The following is a 21645-nucleotide window of genomic DNA, read 5'->3' on the forward strand; positions in this document are numbered from 1 at the left end:
GTTCAACAATCGATATTTTACTATCGATATATTGTGCGTGTGTTCTCGATAATCGATAATAGTGTTATGGAAAACCAGGTGAAAGGTCGTGTACCTGTAACAAATAATTGTAGCAATCGAGTGTTAACATTACTGTTATGCAATATTTGTTAATAAAATACAACGTGTAACAAAGTTAAAAAAAAATAACATACTTGTCCTATGTGCACTTCATAATTAAACTTCAAGGTATTGCATTGCACAGATTGTATTTATTTTGATTGAGTATTCAAGGCCAACGTCTGAAACAACTTGGCAAGAACAATAATTATTATTATTAAGTTGTCCTTTTATTACTCTTTTAGAAGTCGACACAGTTGTTCATTTATTTTTATTAGATTAAACTAGGAATTTATTTTATCCTGTGTTGGGCGAGCGTTCGAAATGATTACTATCAATCGAGTAAGATTGCTTCATTTTAATGAATTTAGTTGTTATGTGTATTTCATTAATTTGATTATATATTTATATAATTTCAGTCATTGCGCAACGTGTGTCGTAAGTCGAGATGTATCGTTGCTCACAGAAAGTACAGCGAACAAGCTCAAGACACTCCTTTTTCTCTCGGTCAGTATTAGTTTGCGTGTAGTATTTATTGGACTATATGAGGCGACAAATAGAATAAACGTTTGCTGCTGTTTTTAGAATTATCCGAGACCCAAAAGGAATTTCGGGATCTCGCTAGGAAATTTGCCCGTGAAGAAATCATACCCGTGGCCGCTGAACACGATAGGACGGGAGAATATCCATGGGAAATTATAAAAAAAGCACACGCCGTCGGTCTTCTCAATGGACATGTCCCAGAACATTGCGGTAAGCAGTCGTTGAAAGAATAATAATATATTTAATATAAACCTTTTGGAAAAAACTAAACTATTATTACGTTGCACCACCAGTCGATGTGTACAGAGGGATAGATAAACCAATTATGAACATTTAATCTTTAAAACTCATACCGCAAAGGCAAATTAATATAAATATCAATTGACGTCTAGTGAGGCAGCGTTCAGTTGATAATGAAAATCGTGTACTCGCGAATAGAGTACACACACGTTTAGTTACGAGTACACGCAAACATAAAAAGTTGGACAACTTTGTTATTACGCGGTAAATTGGATTTTACATGGCCCGATTATTTTTCGGTCGTGTAAATTGTAATAACATATTAAAATGTTAATTATTTCTACAATATACGTCTTAACTCAGAGGTTCACTTAGTATTTAAAAAATATAAGTAATACTAAAGGCAAATTATATATTTTTTTTTTAAGGTCTAACGAGTTGTGTATTATAAAAATGAAAATTTTATTTGATAAACAATAGTAATATTTTGTATTTCACCAGTTGATTATATGTCACATAGATAATAGCGGTATATAATTTCTCAATTATCGTTTATGAATAAATAAACAAAAATAAACAGATTAAAAAACAACATTTTTTATTAGGCGTGTTAAACAAGTTTACTATAACCAATACCAACGCCCGTAACTAGAATTTTAGAATCGTAACCTTGACGTAATTCTTCGTCTTCTTTATTATCACTGTAAGGTTCTAGCTTGAACGAAATACCGAAAAATTCTTTCAAGTGCCTCAAAAACTGTATCCTGTGAGAAAAAATGTAAAATGTATTATTAATTAAACAAAAACGATGTAAATTTTGTACTTACGTGTACGGTGATAACGGCCCTAAGACCACGTGGGACACGTCCTTCTGACGAAGTGTCATATAAATTAGTACTAACGATTGAAATGACGAATCGACGCATCCTCCTCGCCATATTTCCTCTAGCGTGGCAGAGGAGACGTTTTCTGCAATTTCTTCTGCGGTCGTTCTTTGACCACTGAACGGTAATGAAACGCTGTCCGCACACAATGTTACACCAGTTGTCGTCAACGCTACTATATTGGCACCAAAACCCGGTGACTTGCCGCAGAGTTTCCCTTTGGGATGATCTACAGTGAAATATACGTCTGGGATATATTTGATCATGTTCGCTTTGGCTTTTTCCACCATTCGGTTGGCGATCGTCGGCGACACTCTTAATGAAAAAAAAGTCCCGCGAATTTTTTTGATTTTTCCAAAGTCGGTTAACTGTAAAAATGTATAATGAACAAATTTCTTTTAAAACCGTTTACAATTACCAAACCATGTTTCAAAAGCTGTAAAAGTTTTTAAGTCAAATTTATGGTATTACTTGAATTGGCTTGGTGTATTTAACGGGTTCACACGAAAAATATATTTCACCACCTCCTTCGGGCTCCATTCCACGTTTTTTGATTTCCATACTGGCATCGGTCGCCGCCAACAATATTCTTTGTAAAATAGGTAACGCTGCCGCTTTAAAAGAATCGACAGACGGATCTTTCTGCAAATAGAAATATGAATTGAAACTTTTTTTCCAATAGCGCGACACCTTTACTTATTAACAATACCTCGTTATTAGTCACCCCTTTGAGTGTAATTTGAATTCCTTTCTTACAATAAGGAGCAACCATAATGATTAATTCCAAATAATATCCTATTCCACGTAATTTACAACACTCGTGACTAATTGAACCGCCGATTAATAGGCCCGGTTGAAAGTACAAATCTGTACCGGTTTCGTTAACGTCCAACGAGGTGCCGTTAGTGATTTTGTCGACCAAACGGAGAAAGTTGACTTCGAATTCTGAAATTATTTGTTTACAAAAACACAGTTATATTATTACGTGCCACTATATGAATGATGTTACACAACACAATGTGTTTTACCTTTAAGACCCGGTTCATTGTCTCGTGAACGAATGTTCCGAATTTTTACTGGTTTGCCACTTAGGAGTGATAAAATTATTCTGGTACGAAAACTACTACAGCCTTCAAAAATCATAGTAATTTTTTTGTTTTATCTTTGGTAAAAATACAAAAACAATATCATGCACTTATTAAGTGCATAGTAAATTAAAAGAAATTCCTCTTTTTTAAGCACTTAAATACTTTTTTTTTTTCGTGAGTACTTGTTAAGCAAAACATTAGCAGGGGAAAACTTCACAGTTCACGCACCACGTGACGGTGAAACGATAAACATAATAAAAATTAAAAACATACATGATATTGTTATCAGTCGACCGTCACGTTATCACCTATTTTTCTTATCATTTTTGGATTACAGTGGTGCCATTCCTCACATTCAAAATATTGTACCATTATTAATAATAAAAAAAGTACAATTTCGACTAATCAAGTTAATTTCATATAAAATTATAAATTTATTATACCCGATTTATGTACAGAATATTGATGTACATTTTATATTCTACTCAAGTAACTGAAATTACTATAATACTATTCGATAGCTGTAGGTATACTCGATATTTGAGTAGCACAAAAAAATATATATATATATAATATATTCAATTACTCATCATGATGTGCTTAACAAATTCTAATTAATATAATACTAAATAAATAATGATTAATTATTTTTAATAATGAATTATTGAATGGTTAAGGGATTTTAGACAGTTAGAATTTTTTTCCTACTAAAATTAATATTTATAAAAAATGGTTTCTACAATTTTATAAATTAAGTGAAAATTAAAAAAATCATCAATAAACAATATGTGCTAATCGAATTCTTATATTATTATAATTAGGTGGGTTGCATATGTCTGTCACCGACGGTTGTTTGGTAGCCGAAGAATTGGCTTATGGCTGTACAGGTGTGATGACAGCTCTTGAAGCAAGCGGTTTAGGGGTAAGAAATCGAATAAACGTCGACAGAGGTCACTGCCACTTTTGTCAGTTGTGTGATTAATTTTTTTTTCTCTCTAGCAAATGCCCGTTATACTCTCTGGAAACGAAGAACAACAAAAGAAATATTTGGGGCGGCTCATCGACGAACCATTAGTGGCTGTAAGTGGTGCGCGTTAATGTCAATTGAAAAACATAATCTTATAGCGGCTTAAACATTTTCCCTAGGCTTATGGCGTGACCGAACCGGGTGCAGGTTCCGATGTGAGCGGCATCAAAACAAAAGCCGAAAAAAAAGGTGACGAATATATTTTGAACGGCCAAAAGATGTGGATAACAAATGGCGGTGTTGCCAATTGGTATTTCGTATTGGCTCGTACCGATCCCGACCCGAAAACCCCAGCCGGCAAAGCGTTCACAGGTTTCATTGTTGACGGCGATAGTCCAGGACTTACGCCGGGACGAAAGGTACGACAAAAACAGATTGTTCGATGAAACTGAGCGATTACATTTAGGAATATTATTCTGTTATGTTTTTTAGGAGTTAAATATGGGACAAAGGGCTTCCGACACTAGAGGAATTACATTTGAAGATGTTCGAGTGCCCAAAGAAAACGTTTTAGTTGCCGAAGGACAAGGATTTAAAATTGCAATGTCTACGTTCGATAAAACGAGACCGCCAGTAGCCGCTGGATCTGTAGGCTTAGCTCAGAGAGCCATGGATGAAGCGGCCAAGTATTCTTTAGAACGTAAAGCCTTTGGAGTGCCGATTGCAGCGCATCAAGCAAGTGCCCGTTTAGTTAATTTGCTTATGTTTTTGTTTTTGAACTCTCTTCGTCCTGGCCTAAGCGCTTCTCTACACTAGCACTAGCCGTGACTCTAATTTTGGACGTTTTATTTTTAGGCTGTAGCTTTTATGTTGGCCGATATGGCTATTGGCATCGAAGCCGCTCGGTTGACTTACTTGAAAGCCGCTTACGAGGTTGATCAAGGCCGGCGAAACTCGTACTATGCGTCCATATCGAAAGCATTTGCGGCCGACGTGGCCAACAAGTGTGCTACGGACGCAGTACAAGTATGCTCTTACATATTTTACGTGGAAAAAAATATCTCTATATATATGTTACAACTTGAACGTTAATTTCTAGATTTTCGGCGGCAACGGTTTCAACACTGAATATCCGGTCGAAAAACTGATGAGGGATGCGAAAATTTACCAAATCTACGAGGGAACCGCACAAATACAGCGTTTAATTATCTCTCGTGAAATAATAGAAAAGGCGAAACAAAGAATGTAAGGTTTTCATGTGTTCCAATAGGCAAATGCAGTATATTATTAATAATTGAGAAAGACTTAAAGAAGTAAATATATTGGTATACAAAACTATGGTTTATAATTGTAATTTTACACAAATATTATTTTTATTATATTTTAAGGCAGTCTTCGATGGATTGCAATTTTAGTAATTATTATATAAATATATATTAATATTAAAACAATGGTAACAAATAATAAAATAATAATATATTTTTTTCTACACCACTCGTTATTAATTATCATTATTTTTATATTTGTTCCCACCATTTGTTCCTCTTATTTTATTAATAAATAAATAAACAAACAAATAGGAATATATACAAATCAAAACAACTTTAAATGCAGCATTATAGAAATTCTTACGACTAGAACAAAACAGAGTTGCAAGTTTATATTTCTACAGACGTGTTAATTCGTACAAAAGGCTTAAAATGTAAAATTTGTTAAATACAAAACTACGTGAACATGAATGGTAAAATATTATTATATTTTATACATTTTTTTTTTTTTTTATGAACGATTATAATAAAAAAATATAAAAACGCTTTAATTTTAATATTGATATTTATGTATCAAATAGATTCTTTATCTGAATCTATTGAAAAAAATACTATTAATTGTTGAAGTGAAATTTTAATGTATATATCTAAATAATAAATATTTAAATGTAAAAGATTAAGCAAGAGAAAAAGCTTAGTACAAAAAAGGTACAATGTTTATTTGTAAAGGGTAAAAATGGCTATGAGTAGTAAAATCTCATGGGTACCCTGTGTATAAATATTTGATGATATATATATATATAGGTGGTTGTTATACATACAAAAAGAAAGCTAATAAACAAAACAAATAATAGTAATTATTATTTTATGCTACACTGTATGTACACACAATGTTTAACTCAAAAAAAAAAAAGAAAAAATGATGACAATCAAATTCACAACATGTATAAACTTTTTTTTTTAAGGTTAACTGTAAGGGTTTAAAAAGCTCATAATCAGTTTACGGAATTTCATCTTGAATCCGTTCAAGCGCGTGCACTTGTGTCAAACGTGCCTGGTGCCGTATTGTGTGTTGTTTTTAATCAGCGAAGAGGTCTGCGCAATTTCCTCGACGGTCGCTTTTCTCATTATCGGCTGACGGATTCGCCAACCAAACTGACTGCGGGACATGTCGACGTCGCGAAACGAGTTCAACATGAATATGGCCGTTACCGTGATTAGAAATCCGCAAATTATTCCGATAATATCCTGGAAAAATAGCAACAACAATTACATAAGAAAACTACTCTCGATGTTTGCATTTCGGTCGTACGTTCAGATACAAATTGTCCCACTCCTTGAAAAGTATGGCCGAAGCCGTGATTACGAGCGACGTAAACATGACATAGTACACCGGGGTGACCACTCCGGTGTTGAACGTGTCCAAAGCTTTGTTCAAGTAATTCATTTGGATGCTCACGAAAGCGACCAGTAAAACAATAAACACGTACGTTAGCCAATTGCTAAATTCGCTCTGTCCTGAAATATTATTAACACGAGACGAAAATATTTAATATTATAACAAGAAATAAGTTAAATTCAATCAATGCATACCAGTAATTGTTTCTCGTATGGCCAACCCAAGTCCTTTGACCCACATGACAGTCAACGAACCGGCAGCGGAGCACATTGTAACGTAGACGATTACGTTTGACGATCCGTAACGTGGCCCGAAGTAAAAGAATATCGACGCTATTATCAGTAGCATAATGCTGGTGTAAATGATGAAACCTTGAAACAAATTAAAAAACGTATGTAAAATTGCTGTTACCGCCAACGGAGAGCGACAGAGGAGGAGTTTGATAAGAAAAATGTCCAACCGGGTTCAGTGAGTTTTTCCAATAATACTGCCATGTTGTCGATTGATTCTTCTTTGGGAGAATGGATTACCATTACGGTCGAGCCGATTATACACATAAAGCAGCCAATCTGAAAAAAATACAATTTAATAAAAACGTTTTTTTAAATAAAGAAATAATTTTAATTGAACTCGACTTATTATCTAAATAAATTATTTGGTTTAAAGTAGAAACTAAAAGTTATATTGAATAATTAATCGAGTGTCATGATTTGAAATTTTATAAGTGGGTTTTTTTTAAAAATTTTTGTCGCCCTAATTAAAACACACCTTTGCTAGTAAATTGAGTTGCTCGTTTAAGTACTTGGATGATAGTATTGCCGAAACTATAACGCTGATAGCTCCAAGAGGCGTCACCACTGAAGCCGGAGCAAAAGCGTAGGCGGCAAAATTGAATATTTCGCCGACCGCCACTAAAGAAAAGAAATTAATCATTAATGATACATAAAAATGTAATAAAACTTGCACAATATTAAATCAAATTTGTTGATTACTCATTGATAATCCGCACCACCATAGCCAATTTGTCAAATAGCCGTAACCACCATTTGCTGCTCTTCGACCACTCCCTAACGATAAGTGAATGAGAGCTTTTTTCTTTATGATAAAACTAGCACCTAAAAAACAAAAAAAATATATAAGTATTCAAATAATAAATCAAATAATTCAAATAATTCAAATAATTAGTTGGTAATACAAAGTGTATTAGTCACACTATCTACACACTCAAATAAAAAGCATCTTCTTCAAACTAATCACATTCTGTTATGACGCGAATGCTATTTTAAAACTATTAAGTTATATTACTTATTTGGTAATTTATACCAAATGAAAATGTACAAATTAAAAAAAACAGCTAATCCTGAATTATGCATTTTTTAAGACCAGTCGATTTATGTATTAACCGTCGAACACGATACTGTGAGCAATGTCACGCTGACAGCCCTTTGGCCCTTTGTCGGGGAGCTTACTCGACGGGATAGAAAATTATTAATATTATAAAATGTTGTGTAAGACGTAGATAACGCATTTTTTTATACCCCGTCAAATAAAATATGTACTGGAAATTACTTTAAACTTTTATCTTTAGAACAACTATCCACTAACGATCGACTGAACAACAAAATGTTAGTTCAACAACGTGCGTCGACCACACGATGTAGCGCTCGAACGGAAACCAGTAGAGGGCACTTTGAAATGAAATATTTTTATTATTAACAACATCGGTAATTGCTGCTGGGTTTTAATTGCACACACACGGGGTTAATAAAATCATAGTTTAGTAGGTACATACCGATGAAGCCGCTGGACGACAACGCTAGGCCCAGACCGATGTAGTAATCGGTCATGCTGTAGTTGACGTTTCCTTGATCTTTGTCCGGCATGTTGAAAAACCGACTAAAAACGACTCTGGCAAATTGTTTTTAGTATGAAAACGGTAAAAAAAAAAAAAAAAAATATAACACCAATTTTAGGTCATTTGTACGCAGATATAGCTGTATCTCGGTATCGCACTAATAACAAACAAAAGAGTTTTTTTTATTATTACTATTATCTTAGAACCGACATCAAACTGGTATGTTTCAAGAGGTGAGGTTTTCGGCCGAATACAATAACAAATAATAACCGACGACGATGAACCGCGACCTCGAGACAAACAAATTACAAATAAGTTATGAATATAGGTATGTATATAATAATAATAATATAATAATAAAAAGGAATGTAAGTATATTGCTAATCGTCGATAAACACCATAATAATTTAATAATAGGTAATATATAATAATATTGAAATAGGTACTCTGTTAATCACTCCTAGCTGTGGCTGTTGATAACATTATGTAACGTCATAACGCGAATATTGTGCAAAGGCACGGCCGTGACTGCAGCGCAAAGAACAACCAGAAGGGAAACTCGTGAAAAAAATTCCATCCGTTAACCTTGGTTCAAAAAAAGGCCGGCCGCCATATTGTTTTATCTATTATCAGCTATTACAATGATAATTGGCACGCGGTAAAACAGAGAAGCGAAAAACAAACTTCTTTTGCTATTTTGGTTTAAAAATCCGTTTCCCATATAACCAAGAATAAAGTTGCCAATAAATGTTTTTACAGAATTTTAAATCGGACCATTCTAAGTAGTCGAAATTTTGTCTGGCTTTTTGGTCAGAAACGTCAAAAAAAAAAAGACCGCATGCAATCACGTTAATATATAAATGTAAAAATAATTACATACAAATAATATATTATAAAATGATTTGATTGGAAATGGATTTTGAAATTCGAGACAGCATTTTTTATTGTTATTAATTTTTAAAATCTATTAATAATAGTATTTTTAACTTTACTGTTGTACATTATTGTTATTTATTTTTAACAAATTCAAAGACTTAATGATATTTATCTAGTTTGTTACTACTATTTTTTTTGTAAATAAATATGGAATATGGGTGTATCGTACATGGGTTTCATATTATATTTTATTTTTTAAATACTAAAACTAACTTTAATATATTGTTACATTTTTAATTTTGTTTTTTATCGCACAAAAGACATAAAATGTATTATATAGTTTTACTACAATACATACAATTTGTATCAAAAAAAAATTAAAAGCAACCGTCCCACATTTTTACGTTTATCAATAATACAGTCAATCTATGTACCAATTATTAATGTCATAGTAATTTTATGATACAAATATTATTAGTAAATTATTTAAAATATGCATCAAGGTTATGGCAAATTATTGTATAGGGAATTTCTTGTGTAAAATTGTTTTCAATAACTTTCTTATTATAATACAAGGCCATTAAATTTATTGTGCGTGAATGCGCAAAAACAAAATGTCGGCGGCCATTCAATTCAGGCCAGAGTTTCCGTTCTGGTTTTTTCTGTGGCTGCTGCAGCAGCGACTGTTATCAGTTGTACATTCCAACGTGCAGCCGTGCAGCTGCGTTAGGTTATAGATAACGCGATAAGGTCACGTGACACTTCCCTTTTTAGCTGGCCACTGCGGTAACGAGACCCGCCTATTATTGTATCATTAATAATAATTTTGTTGAAATAATGGGTTTTTTTTCGATTTATAAAATGTACACGTTTAGCTATAATATTATGTTGAAATTTATTAGAAAAGAAAAACAATAACTATTAAAATTTATCGATATTGTGTTCCGTCTCGAGTGTTATGTGCTAATGAGTAATAATGCTCTTATAATAAAATATGGGTGAATTTTAATCATTTGCATAATTTTTTTTACCCAATTAAAATATATTAATGTGTATATTTTAGAAATGATTAAAACAAAAATTATTAGTGGTATAATCATGGACGGACAGTTATGTTCATAGAGAATGTCCTGGGAAAAGTTTTATTTCCCTGAAACTTTCACCAAAATTGTATTATTATTTGACATACCTATTATTATCAAATTAGACCAAATTAAATGTCTCGAATAATTAGAAACATGCGTATTAATGTTCAAGTACCAGTCACTTTTATCTTATCTAAGAAAAACATGTTTAAGTAATGCCAAAATTTTTTTTTGAAATTTAAAAAAAATACTTGTTAAATTGTTAATGTTAAATTTTGGTTTACTATCGTGCTTAAAAATAAAGAAAAGATTCGTTTTGTATTGTCAAACGAATTTTATAACAACAAAATCGCCATTATTAAAAAGCGATTTTCCAGCTGGTTTTTCCCCGTTTGATGATAATTGAAAATATATTATTTAAATTGAAAAAAATCTGGCACTTTCTTGTCGATTTTTTTTTTGGTCAATATTTTTCTTTTTGGAACTCATAGGTTGTTATACAAGAAGTGGTACTTTAATACAAGATATTTTATTTAATTGTCAATTCACTCAAGAGTAGCGGTACAGATATATTTTTTTTTTGTTTGAAAATTTGTATTTTAAGCTATTGTGCGGTAAGGATAATAGTTTAATATCGAAGAAATATGTTAGGATATAATATATTGTATATTGATAAATATAATAATGTTTTTAGCTAAAGCGTATTAATTTTATCATATTATAAATAATAAGGCAGCAAATATTTTTAGAGCTTTTTTGAGGTTATAACAATCTAAACAATTATATAAATTATTATAATACGCACTAATTATTTCAATGGAACCAGATTACAAAATGCAGAATTTAAAAGACGCTTAAGTCACAAAAATATTATATACTTAGATATTTACTAGATATTCAAAGTGCCAAAACATACATACATACAATTTCAAGAAAGTTTCAGGAAAAACCTAAAAAAATTGATTATTTTCTTTATTCAATTTTTTTTTTTAAATAAAATTTCGTAAATTGAATAAATTGCATAACAAAACTCGAATTATTCGTCTTTTTGAAAAATTAATTTTCTTTATTAAAATAAATAGCCGTATTTTTGAATTGAGTTGAACAAGTCGATTTGAAGTTGAAGTTTGAAGGAAGCAAGAAAGTGAGTGTATATTTTATATTTATACTTATTTTATGTCAATGTCCACTGAGAATAATAATAATGTGTCATCAAGTTATAATAGCGCATAATTGCATGTATAAAATATTGAAATTAAAATTTTTGAAAAATAAAGACGTATGAATCATCAGCAACATTTTGCGATAGCGATAATAGGTTTTGGAAATGTGTATAAATAAAAATAATATACTAAGATAGTACATAATATAATAGTATTGTAATTGCATTATATATTTTCTAATCTTTCGAGTATGGACTATTGCGTCACAACAAAAGTATTATTATAATATTATCCCACCGATAATTAAAACGCCATTAAATATTTTAAGTAAAACTCATAAAAATTAATCAATATTATTTACAGAGGAAAAAAAAACTATAATACTTTAAATTGTGTATCTGAGATAAGGGTAATTATTCCACGAAGACAAGTTTTGCCAATTGAAGAAATATAACATAATTTTGTTGACAAGATAGGGTTTTTTTTTTATAGAATTGTTTGTACACCAAATATGTTATAGAATTAACCACTTTGTATAGAGACTAGGTATTTTTTTTTTTTAACATCTTCAAATTTGCACTTTATTAGATTTATATAAAACACAATTTTTTGTTTAAAGGAAAATTGTTTGAAAAATATGTTTCCCTTATCTCATTGGCTCGATGACAGTCGATGACGTCATTCATACCCTCTTCATTTGAGTGGTGTTATCACAATAATATCTTAGAAACAATATTTAACGATTAAATTAATTTAGATAATAAGTTATTCAAAATTAAACTATGAAACTTATTATAATGCATTTGAAAACTGGAAACAACCATCATCTCCATATTATATACTCTATACAAAATTCTGACCAAAATATTTTTATTTTGCAATCAATATAGCGAACATGGATCAATCGAGAGCGACCGGGGGCAGATCTAGAGATCTAGGAATAAAAATATAGTGGAGGGGGCTAGAAAAAATAATAATAAACATTTACAAATTACAAAGGTATGTTCCTGCTTAAAGTGAGACATAGGTAAACTCTAAGGTAGAGAAATATTTAGTGCTGGACGATATGGATCAATAGGCACAGTAGGTTCATGTGATTTTTCAACAGTTAACAATTTATTACTTCAAAAAACAAGATCTAACAAGTGGAGTGAGAGTAGTTACTTACATTGTTTATTTGAAAAAAAGTTGCAGAGAAATAGCTGTTATATATAAGGTCACTATCATCATTATCCAAAGATACCTTGGTAATACTATATAGTCACCACAGATAGTATTGTTGTTTTAGAGTAAAAAAAAAACCTATTATGAAATTTGTAGGTGAGAACTATACTTCTATGTTTTGTTGTTAAACCAATTTTCGCATAATGAAAGGGCATTTTTTTTTATTATTCAAAATATGTACATAATATCTTAAAAATAAAAATGTAATTTTTTAAAATCTAATTCCGACAAACTATTAATGTTTTGTTCGACTATTTATTTAGTTAATCCAACGAGAACTGTATTGTGTTTTTTTACTATTTCACTGGTACCAACAAAACATTTATTTACATAAATGTTAATAGGTATTTAAAGCTTTTGCAAAACTAGTTTTTTTTATCAAAACGCACAATTATCGACATTTTATAGATCACTGAAAATGTTACATATTTATTAGTCTGTTGACCTTTCAAATTTTGATTAATATGCACTGCTAATCTGACATCCATATTATATTATTTTAGCAACACGTGTCCAAAGTCTGACCAAAAGAATTTTATCAGATTTTTTATATTATCAAAACTGAACTATTGAACTGCGATTTATGCTACTGATTTTGAAATTTTTCAATAAAATATCGATTGACTACTGCAAAATGTAAATTTTAACAAAAATTAATTTATCAAACCGTCGAATTTTCAGTGTGTTTTAAATAAAACATACTACAAATAATAATTATAATATTATGCGAAATTCTCCATCTAATATATTATCATTATATTAACATCTGCAATTATTGCAAAATATGCTTGGAACGAATAATCATTCTCATAGACAATAGCTCCAATTGTTTTTTTTTCTTAGGTATTGTCTGCCTAAAATACACGTTGTTGTTAATTATTGTCAGCATAATATTTTGTCAGCAGCAGCAGCTGAACACAAAGATAGATTAAATACCATTATGTTAATCATTATTAGTGTACGCGGTATGTGAAGACAAAAAAAAAAAAATAAACGTTTGTTGGTTATCTACCATTGTGTGTAGCTGCTGTTTGTACTTGTTTAGATTTTGGAACGCCTTATCGTTGAATCGAAACACCTTATCAACAATCCACCTTAACTTTTCAATTTAAGCAGCCTGCACAGCCTACAGCAGCTGGAATCGCGGCGGCCCACAGTTGTAGATAATAATAATATGTATAGGATTACAATATTATTTTCATTATTACCATTATTATATTGTCCACAACCGTGTCCAGACCTTTCTCTCTCTCTCTCTCTCTCTCTCACTCGGGGAGTTAAAGCTCAATCTGCTTAATCATCTCTAGATGTTGTGTATCATGTCCTAGTCAAAACGTAATTACTTATTAGGTGATATTAAATTTTTAAGAATGAATACCTTTACCGATAGACTGATATGGTTCCTGCAGGTAAACTGAACTTTTAACTTTTAATAAAATATATATACCTATATATAATGTTGTATCGTCTCAAATTTTCACACCCCTGCGACGACGACGTGGGTCCGTGCGTTATTTGGTCGTACGTTGCTTTTAAACCTTACATCGACTCAAAGGAACGCTTGTTTTCTTGCGTAGTATACTTTTTATTTTATTAGTCCGATTGTATTTTTGGAAATAGTTTCTGTCGTGTTTCAACACAATCGGGCTCACGATCAATCCACTGTGTCAACAAATCGTACCAAGTTGTGTATAAACTGTTTTGTAAATATATGTGGTTTTGCTTGTCGTTTCAGATTTCAGACTTGCATCTCAGTATATTTCACGATTGGGGTAGAGTCACTGAGCTGAAAGAATTTTGTGATTTGACGATTGATACTATCAAGCCATTCGCCGTACTAGCTAGTGGTACGTACAGTTATTATTGTAATTATTTTTAAACATAAACTAGGTTTTATTTGATGTTTTTGAAATTATTCTTCATTGAAAAACTATTTTCTTCAAATACTAGTTTATAAATAATAATAATCCTTACTCTTTACTTGTAGGTGATTTGACTGATGCTAAAAATCGAAACGGCATAGGTTCAACACAATACGAAGAAGAATGGTTAGCGTATCAAGAAGTGTTAACAACTAGTAAAGTGACTGAGAAAACTAAATGGTTAGATATTCGAGGAAATCACGGTTGGTAATAAAATATATTTTGCCATGTTCTTTGAAGTATCATATTATTATGAAAATGAAAAATGATTAATTTTGTATTTTGCAGACAGTTTTGACGTGTCCAGTGAACAGTCGGTTAAAAACTTTTATCAAAAATATTCGCCTCAAGGCAAATTGCATCCACGATCGTATAACTACACAGTTACCAATCAAGCGGGCATGAGTCTCAAGTTTATTGGCGTGGACGCTTGCCTGGATCCGGGCCCCAAAAGGCCTTTTAATTTCATCGGCAACTTGGACGACGACGAAGTCGATCGTTTGAAAGCAATGGCAGCTAATACAAAGGATCCAATCGTTTGGTTTGGTCACTATCCGACGTCTTGTATACTGACCGAAGGACAACAAACTGTACGACGAAAATAGTTTATTACCCTATTGACGGTGAAACTATATTTTTTTTTTTATCATTCGTTATTTATCTTTTAGATACGATCAATTATCGGTGAAAACCCTTCATCGGTTGTATACTTATGTGGCCATTTACACACGTTGGCTGGATTAGTACCTGAAATGTACACCATACAAAATGAAGGTTTTGCCGAATTAGAATTAGCCGATTGGAAGGATTCAAGAATGTGAGTAAAACAGTAATCGTTTAAAAGTTGCAAAAACATAACGTATTATATTTGCGCAAACCGCGTTCCGAGGAAATGTATTCGATTTTTGTTCGTCATTCAACGTAAATTGTGTTGTTGATGCAGGTTTAGGTTATTGGCTTTCGACAGAGGATCTCTTACGTTTACCGATATTCGACACGGAAAATGGCCAGTTATATTAGTTACAAATCCAAAACTACCGTGGCTTCGTGTCAACGGCATGGAAACGGACGAAGATCGCATTGCCAACAATAACTATATAAGGTTTAAAAAAAAAAAAATTCAACAATACTTTTTCGCAATCGAGAAACACGAACAACGTTTTCTTTATTTTTGTATTAGAATTTTAGCGTTTTCGCTCGATCCGATTGAAAACGTTTTGGTGAAAATAGACAAAGAACTAGAATGGAAACAATGTATCGGTGTTGGAAACGCTAGTTCTATGTACGTGACCGAATGGAATGCTAACGATTACTCACGCGGAATTCATAATATACACGTGGGTCAAATTTGTTATATTTCATATTGACATATTGTATATAACTATATTTTTGTTAATTTTCCTAAAGGTCAGAGTTGAGGATATTCAAGGCAGAGTGCATGAAATCAGTCAGATGTTTACGTTGGACGATACCGTACCAGTAATAAAACATTTCACACAGTGGCCGCTCAATTTATATTTTCCTAACGTGGTACGTGGGTTTTTTTTCTATTTTAATAGTTTATCAATAACACGAATGTTAAAAAAAAAGCATATTAAATAAGGTATTTTTACAGCTATTTATGATGTTTCTGGTAGCGTCTTTGGCTAACGTTTTACCACTTTTATTTTTTCGATTTGTTTGCAAATGCACCAAATGTAAGTGTATTCTGTTTTATTAATACTTAGCTAAGTTAAATTATTATCGTTAAGTAAACCACTTGGTTACGCATTACTAAACGATTGTTTTATTTTATATTAACAATATTATAATTTTAATCGGTTTGACAAATTACTCTTGTGTTGTGTACGTACAAACAGTTTTAAATTATTTCTTTAAAACTAAATTAACAATGTGTCAAATTCATTACTTTGACGCAAACATATGTTTACGAGTACATTTTTGTGGCTTAGCTAATATATTTTATTTAAACCATTTATTGGCTTTGAGTACTTGGGGTTTTTTTTTTTCCATTGTATTCAAACTAATTTCATAAAAATGATAGGGCTACTAATAATTGGTAATATTGTCAAATAAAAGTTTTTGTTTTTGTTCATTTAAATTAGTCGAGACACGGATTTGTCACTTAAAGTCGAACGACTTATGGACATTTCTCTAAAGTTTAAGTTAAAGGTTAGACGTATGTTTTATGGTTTTATGAAAAAAATTTTCTCGGTTAATAGATCGCATCAGCTATAATGGAAAAATGAAGTTGATCAACAGGTATTCGAGAAAAATGGTTTTGTTATCAAGTTTAAATTGTATATTTTACCCGTTGACAATTTATTCGATCTTTCTGTGTACAGGTAAGCAATACGTTATTTTATAATAACAATTGAACTTGATAATTTTGTTTGTTATAGTATAGTATTATTTTTTAGGACCTTGGGCCGTCGGTGATCTGTTAACAGATTGTATCGGATGGGTTTTTCCATGGGGTATCTACGTCAAGGGAAAATTCATAAAGGATTCTTTTACTTACGCTTACGGATTCGGCCAGGTAAGTCTTAGTGTAAATTACAATGAAACGATAACCGTTGTTTTTTTACTTGTCGGTATATATATATATATATGTGTATTTTTTTTTTTTAGATAGTTACGTTCCAACTTCCTCTGAACTACATACTTAGTCTGCGCCTCGATATTAAGTGAGTGTATCTTTCTGTAAACGCAAAGCATTATATTTATGTTGAAATTAAAAGTCGCAATCACACGTGGAAAATGGTATCTGTTATATTAAAATGTTTCGATTTAGGATGCAATCGTTCGCCAACGTGCACTACACGTTTCTTAACTCTCCGTACATTTGCGTGGACGTCATGTTCTTTTCACTGCTAGCTTGGCAAGGTTTGTGTTGCCTTTGGTTTTGGGGAGCCTACGGTTTGGTCGCTACCGTCTTTGGTCCGCTGAAAACATGGTCGATATTTCTCGCACTATGGCTTTGGTACCAAACTAAAAAAATATCAGTAAACGACATACGATTTGCAATAGGTAATAATAGAATAACACTTTTGACGCACGAATAAAATTTTAAAGGTTTTTTTTTTTGCATGCAAATTTGTTATGATTTTATTGAAAAAAAAAAAAAAAAAATTACTCTGATGTGTTTTGGTTGTTTTTTTTTTATAGGAAACGTGGAAAAACTGAACAGCAGTTAAACAGTAGTCTTACTATTATTAGTTAACCTTATTTATATAATTTACTAAGACAAAAATGATAAATTAATTATTCGGTTCGTATTAACCTATGTTGTTGTATAATATTAACTTATTATGAAAGTACGTCCGTTCACATTACTTCATCGACTATTTAGATATTTATTTTATTTCATTATCAAAACGTTATTGTATATTAATTTTAATACAATTTTTTTTTTTGTACACCTTTACTTTATAATACCTGCGGTATTGCTCGATAACTTATTTAGTTATTTAATTGATGACGATCTATAAAATTATGAACCCTATCGTTTGTTAGTTTTAAGTGGTTGTTATTTTACCATTTAGTACCAACATTTATTTTTTTTTACTCCTTAGTCAATTAAAATAATAATTGTATAACTATTGTACCACCTACCAAACTAGACGCGAAGAAAGATTTATCTATTTTGTGTTCTTATTACTATTTAAGTATTTTTTAATTTGTATTATTTATTTTTAGGTATTCTCTCAATCTCTAGTGATTTTTAAGTGATACTATTTATTATTTATTTGTAAATATAAATATACTACTATGATACTATAACACTTATATTATAATAATATATTAGTTTCGTATAGATCACACTGTGATGAAACCTCTTCTCAGAAGAATTATTCTTTGTGTCTTTTTTTACCTATTAATTTTGTCTAAGCAGTACTGTGTGGGTATGGATACGTATAAAAAAATAAGAACATTATTAAAAAAAAAAAACAATCTCAGCTACTGGGACAGTCGCTAGGCACAGGTGAATCGGTTTTAATAAGTAACGGCTGTTGTGCGGTGGGATAGCTGGCTGAAGGACGTGATTGTTGATTGTATATTATTTCTGCGGACAACACGGAATTGCTTAATGCAAGTTTAATTTGAGCCTGCTCGACTGTTGGCAACCGTTTGGTCATTTTCGCCATGCTCAGAAAGAACATGTCGGTGTCGTCTAGATTTTCATACTGGCTATTTGTTTTGGGTACTTCCTGGCGGACGCACTTTCCATCGTATTGACGTTTCCTAAGATTCAAATTTTCTTTTAGAATCAGTTCGACTACTTGTTGCGCTTGACCATCGGTACGCGGTTTTTGCTTTTTGTGACGTGCCGTGTGTTCACGTCTTTCGACAGCTGGTTCTACGTCGCTAAAAGTCGCTTCATCGTTTACAGCTTGGTCATCTTGAATACTCTGTTCGTTTTGGGTTTCTTCTTCGGACCCCTCCGACGTATCTTCTGGCTCGCTGATCAGATTGGCCGACGTCTGAGACTCAATTAAGTTACCACGTATCCTTGAATTGAAGGAAAAAAAAACAACAACATTTAGAATAAAATCTAAACATAATTAAATTTATCTAACTTCCTGCTTTCCAAAAAAGGTAGAACAAATGACATTTGTGGTTCGTACTTCCATAATGACTTCTTCTTAGAAGACATACCACTTTTTGTTCCATCGTCGCGACGTCGGTTCCTGGCGTTGCAAAAACATCTTCTTAATTGCTCCCATTTTTGTTTGGCCACACTCCCTGAAACGGAAACAAATAACATTGAACATTTTGTACTTGGTTTTTCTTGTTTTAGATTTTTTTGGCGACCCGAAACGCTATTTAGAAGTATCGGTTTCAAATACGACAGGCATTTTTAAAGATTATTTTAATAATTCTGACGTTGAACTTTTTTTTTTTAAATCAAATTGTAGTATAGGTGTATAAATAATGGAATTATATTGTAAAATAAAATATCTTAACATTTGACATTAGCTGTTAACAGTACCTACCTGGTAATTTCAACTCTTTTCCGATTTCTTCCCACGCTGCTTGCCGTATTTGTTGGTCCCGATAATTGACGGAGCCGACGTTATACAGAACCTCGTGTTGCCGGACCTTTTCGATTAAAAGCTCATACATTATGGTTACAAAAAAAAACAAGTACAAGTATATAAGTTTATAATCAAAGTTTGGTGCAAGTAGTTTTAGTGGAACTCGTGAGGTCACCCGAGGTAGGGTGACATCAGTGCCGTGCTGGTATATTAAAAATTAAGTACATATAATATCAGCGCCACAAATAAAACTAAACAATATGCAAATGTAAAGTCTAAATGGTATTTTTCAATTTTGTTATACTATTTAAAATCCGTACATCCGACATAATAATAATATGTAATACACTTTGTTTACCGTGACGTGATAACACAGTATGATAACGCGTGAGCTCACGTGACGTGACAATTGTCCGTTTCCAGCTCAAGGGGGGGGGAGGTAGGGGTAAACGGCGGGTTTTTCCAGAATTTTTACCCGAAGATGTTAAAAATGAAATAAACGATCACGTCGTGGAATTTTAAAGTTTAAAATATTTGGTTTAAAAAATGTTCATATTATCGAAAAAAACTAAAAAATGGCGGCATTGCGGTTGTTTGAATCTGGCCTTTTTGTTTTTAAATGGGTACCTATTTTTTTTCTTATTAAAAATGTCTAAAAAGCACGATTCGTTATCAATTTTTAAATAGTAATATAACTAATAAACTTTTAGGTTCACAAACCTCATGTCAATCAGATTAAAAATTGATTGAGCTTCATTGATAGGCTCAATTTGAATAAAAAAAAATGTAGGGTTTCTAAGAAGTGCTGCATTTCCCAGGTATTTAAATTTACATAATGTTTTTTTTTTGTTTTGACCAAGGAATAATTCCTATTATTATTATTAAATTATTTGTATATTTATTTAACATATTTTAACACCAAATGTTTTCCATTAACGCTGCCGTTTAGTGTCAAAATATCAAAACAACAATAGAATATTTGCCTATGATGGAATAACTAAATAAATAGTTGACCGCCCAACTAAATATTTATAGTTTGTTGGAATTCGGTTTTAAAAATTACATTTTATTTTCAAGATTATGTAAATTTAAATAGTTAAAAATATATCCTTTCTTTATGCCTTATTGTTCCATATCCAAACCGACTATCGAAAATTGGTTTAACAACATAACATAGAAACTATAGTTCTCACCTACAACTTTTATAATAGGGTATTTTTTACTCTAAAACCATACCTAAGTAAAGCCTTGTTTTCGGCATAAGAAAACTATGTTAAGATGATACAAATATTTAAAATCGCTGACAAACATGCTGCGAAAAATAAATCAACTGCCTAAAAACAGTTCTTATCACTAATTTAATAATTATAATAATTAATAATAATCTAATAATAATAATCATAGACATTACAATAATTTAAGCGTTAAGGAATGATTCGGCAAAAAATTGCCTATACCCAACTCCTTAATAAATAGGGGTATCGCGTCCCCGACGCCCATTTTTAAGGAGTAAAGTATAGGCAATTTTTTACAAAATCTTAATTTAAAGGTTAAATCGTGATGTGTAATTATTAGTTCAATAACTAAGACTCTATTTTGGTAGTTAATTTATTTTTTGGACTATCACAACATCCTTGAAAGCGATTTAAAAATGTTTTTTCATCTCAACTGAAAATAACTCGCTTAATTTTGGATTTAGAGTAAAAGCACTCATTAAAAATTAAAATTAAAACAATAAAAATTAATTAAAAGCAATATTTCGGAGGGCAAGACGGTGCGTTTTTTTCATTATTCTAAGTATTATTTAAGTATAACGCTCAATACGTAGTTTAGAAATAATGACTATTTTAACATTTTTAAATGACTGTAACTTTCCAAAAAATTAATTTGTTTAAAAAAACGCACCGTCTTGCCCTCCGGAATATTGTTTTCTTTTAATTTTATAATCGGTGCTTTTACTCTAAAACCAAAATTAAGCAAGTTAGTTTCAGTC

The 21645-nt window shown here is 31.5% G+C and overlaps 5 protein-coding genes across 6 annotated transcripts; 2 read left to right on the top strand and 3 right to left on the bottom strand.

The window, feature by feature from the left end:
* Positions 1-75: 75 nt before the first annotated feature.
* LOC126836304 (probable medium-chain specific acyl-CoA dehydrogenase, mitochondrial) lies at positions 76-5310 on the top strand. The gene is made up of 10 exons (XM_050569535.1): positions 76-228; positions 345-441; positions 519-606; positions 685-852; positions 3676-3776; positions 3854-3934; positions 4001-4240; positions 4314-4556; positions 4677-4847; positions 4921-5310. The coding sequence occupies exons 2-10, from the start codon at positions 424-426 to the stop codon at positions 5068-5070; spliced, it is 1260 nt and encodes a 419-aa protein (XP_050425492.1). The 5' UTR covers positions 76-228; positions 345-423; the 3' UTR covers positions 5071-5310.
* LOC126836313 (RNA 3'-terminal phosphate cyclase-like protein) lies at positions 1464-3107 on the bottom strand. Its single transcript, XM_050569546.1, has 5 exons — positions 2795-3107; positions 2476-2711; positions 2238-2408; positions 1710-2134; positions 1464-1646 (listed from the first exon to the last, which is right to left on the bottom strand). The coding sequence occupies exons 1-5, from the start codon at positions 2907-2909 to the stop codon at positions 1493-1495; spliced, it is 1101 nt and encodes a 366-aa protein (XP_050425503.1). The 5' UTR covers positions 2910-3107; the 3' UTR covers positions 1464-1492.
* Positions 5311-5616: 306 nt separating the features above from the next.
* LOC126836321 (magnesium transporter NIPA2) lies at positions 5617-8818 on the bottom strand. The gene is made up of 7 exons (XM_050569556.1): positions 8281-8818; positions 7481-7603; positions 7257-7399; positions 6949-7057; positions 6683-6859; positions 6402-6607; positions 5617-6337 (listed from the first exon to the last, which is right to left on the bottom strand). The coding sequence occupies exons 1-7, from the start codon at positions 8369-8371 to the stop codon at positions 6134-6136; spliced, it is 1053 nt and encodes a 350-aa protein (XP_050425513.1). The 5' UTR covers positions 8372-8818; the 3' UTR covers positions 5617-6133.
* A 4938-nt stretch (positions 8819-13756) lies between these two features.
* LOC126833996 (transmembrane protein 62-like) lies at positions 13757-18385 on the top strand. Of its 2 annotated transcripts, XM_050565636.1 has the most exons (14): positions 13758-14100; positions 14427-14538; positions 14679-14816; positions 14902-15203; positions 15282-15430; positions 15557-15715; positions 15794-15950; positions 16021-16143; positions 16229-16310; positions 16836-16958; positions 17034-17152; positions 17245-17300; positions 17408-17643; positions 17782-18383. In XM_050565636.1, exons 1-14 carry the CDS (start codon positions 14062-14064, stop codon positions 17808-17810), a joined length of 1824 nt encoding a protein of 607 aa, XP_050421593.1. In that variant the 5' UTR covers positions 13758-14061; the 3' UTR covers positions 17811-18383. The 2 variants fall into 2 exon arrangements, with proteins under 2 accessions (XP_050421603.1, XP_050421593.1); XM_050565646.1 differs by lacking the exon at positions 17408-17643 and having other exon boundaries at positions 13757-14100; positions 17782-18385.
* LOC126834009 (transcription factor Adf-1-like) lies at positions 17912-20502 on the bottom strand. Its single transcript, XM_050565657.1, has 3 exons — positions 19611-20502; positions 19194-19359; positions 17912-19125 (listed from the first exon to the last, which is right to left on the bottom strand). Exons 1-3 carry the CDS (start codon positions 19738-19740, stop codon positions 18570-18572), a joined length of 852 nt encoding a protein of 283 aa, XP_050421614.1. The 5' UTR covers positions 19741-20502; the 3' UTR covers positions 17912-18569.
* Positions 20503-21645: the final 1143 nt, after the last annotated feature.

Source organism: Adelges cooleyi, unplaced genomic scaffold (genome assembly GCF_023614345.1).
Source record: "Adelges cooleyi isolate 19-005CV unplaced genomic scaffold, UGA_ACOO_1.1 ACOO_flye_CR_arks_rails_tigmint_CR_PRNA_1, whole genome shotgun sequence".
Taxonomy (NCBI): Eukaryota; Metazoa; Arthropoda; class Insecta; order Hemiptera; family Adelgidae; genus Adelges; species Adelges cooleyi.

Coding starts and splice junctions, on each gene's coding strand:
- LOC126833996 (XM_050565636.1), top strand. CDS start 14,062: ATGAATACCTTTACCGATAGACTGATATGGTTCCTGCAG. Junction 15,204..15,281: donor TGACCGAAGGACAACAAACT/GTACGACGAAAA, acceptor TTTATCTTTTAG/ATACGATCAATTATCGGTGA. Junction 17,644..17,781: donor CGACATACGATTTGCAATAG/GTAATAATAGAA, acceptor TTTTTTTTATAG/GAAACGTGGAAAAACTGAAC.
- LOC126836313 (XM_050569546.1), bottom strand. CDS start 2,909: ATGATTTTTGAAGGCTGTAGTAGTTTTCGTACCAGAATAATTTTATCA. Junction 2,712..2,794: donor CAATGAACCGGGTCTTAAAG/GTAAAACACATT, acceptor AAATAATTTCAG/AATTCGAAGTCAACTTTCTC. Junction 1,647..1,709: donor GGGCCGTTATCACCGTACAC/GTAAGTACAAAA, acceptor TTTTTCTCACAG/GATACAGTTTTTGAGGCACT.
- LOC126836304 (XM_050569535.1), top strand. Junction 853..3,675: donor ACATGTCCCAGAACATTGCG/GTAAGCAGTCGT, acceptor TATTATAATTAG/GTGGGTTGCATATGTCTGTC. Junction 4,848..4,920: donor GTGCTACGGACGCAGTACAA/GTATGCTCTTAC, acceptor GTTAATTTCTAG/ATTTTCGGCGGCAACGGTTT.
- LOC126834009 (XM_050565657.1), bottom strand. CDS start 19,740: ATGTATGAGCTTTTAATCGAAAAGGTCCGGCAACACGAGGTTCTGTAT. Junction 19,360..19,610: donor AAAAGAGTTGAAATTACCAG/GTAGGTACTGTT, acceptor TTTCCGTTTCAG/GGAGTGTGGCCAAACAAAAA. Junction 19,126..19,193: donor CCTTTTTTGGAAAGCAGGAA/GTTAGATAAATT, acceptor CTTCAATTCAAG/GATACGTGGTAACTTAATTG.
- LOC126836321 (XM_050569556.1), bottom strand. CDS start 8,371: ATGCCGGACAAAGATCAAGGAAACGTCAACTACAGCATGACCGATTAC. Junction 7,400..7,480: donor GTGGTGCGGATTATCAATGA/GTAATCAACAAA, acceptor TCTTTTCTTTAG/TGGCGGTCGGCGAAATATTC. Junction 7,058..7,256: donor AACTCAATTTACTAGCAAAG/GTGTGTTTTAAT, acceptor TATTTTTTTCAG/ATTGGCTGCTTTATGTGTAT.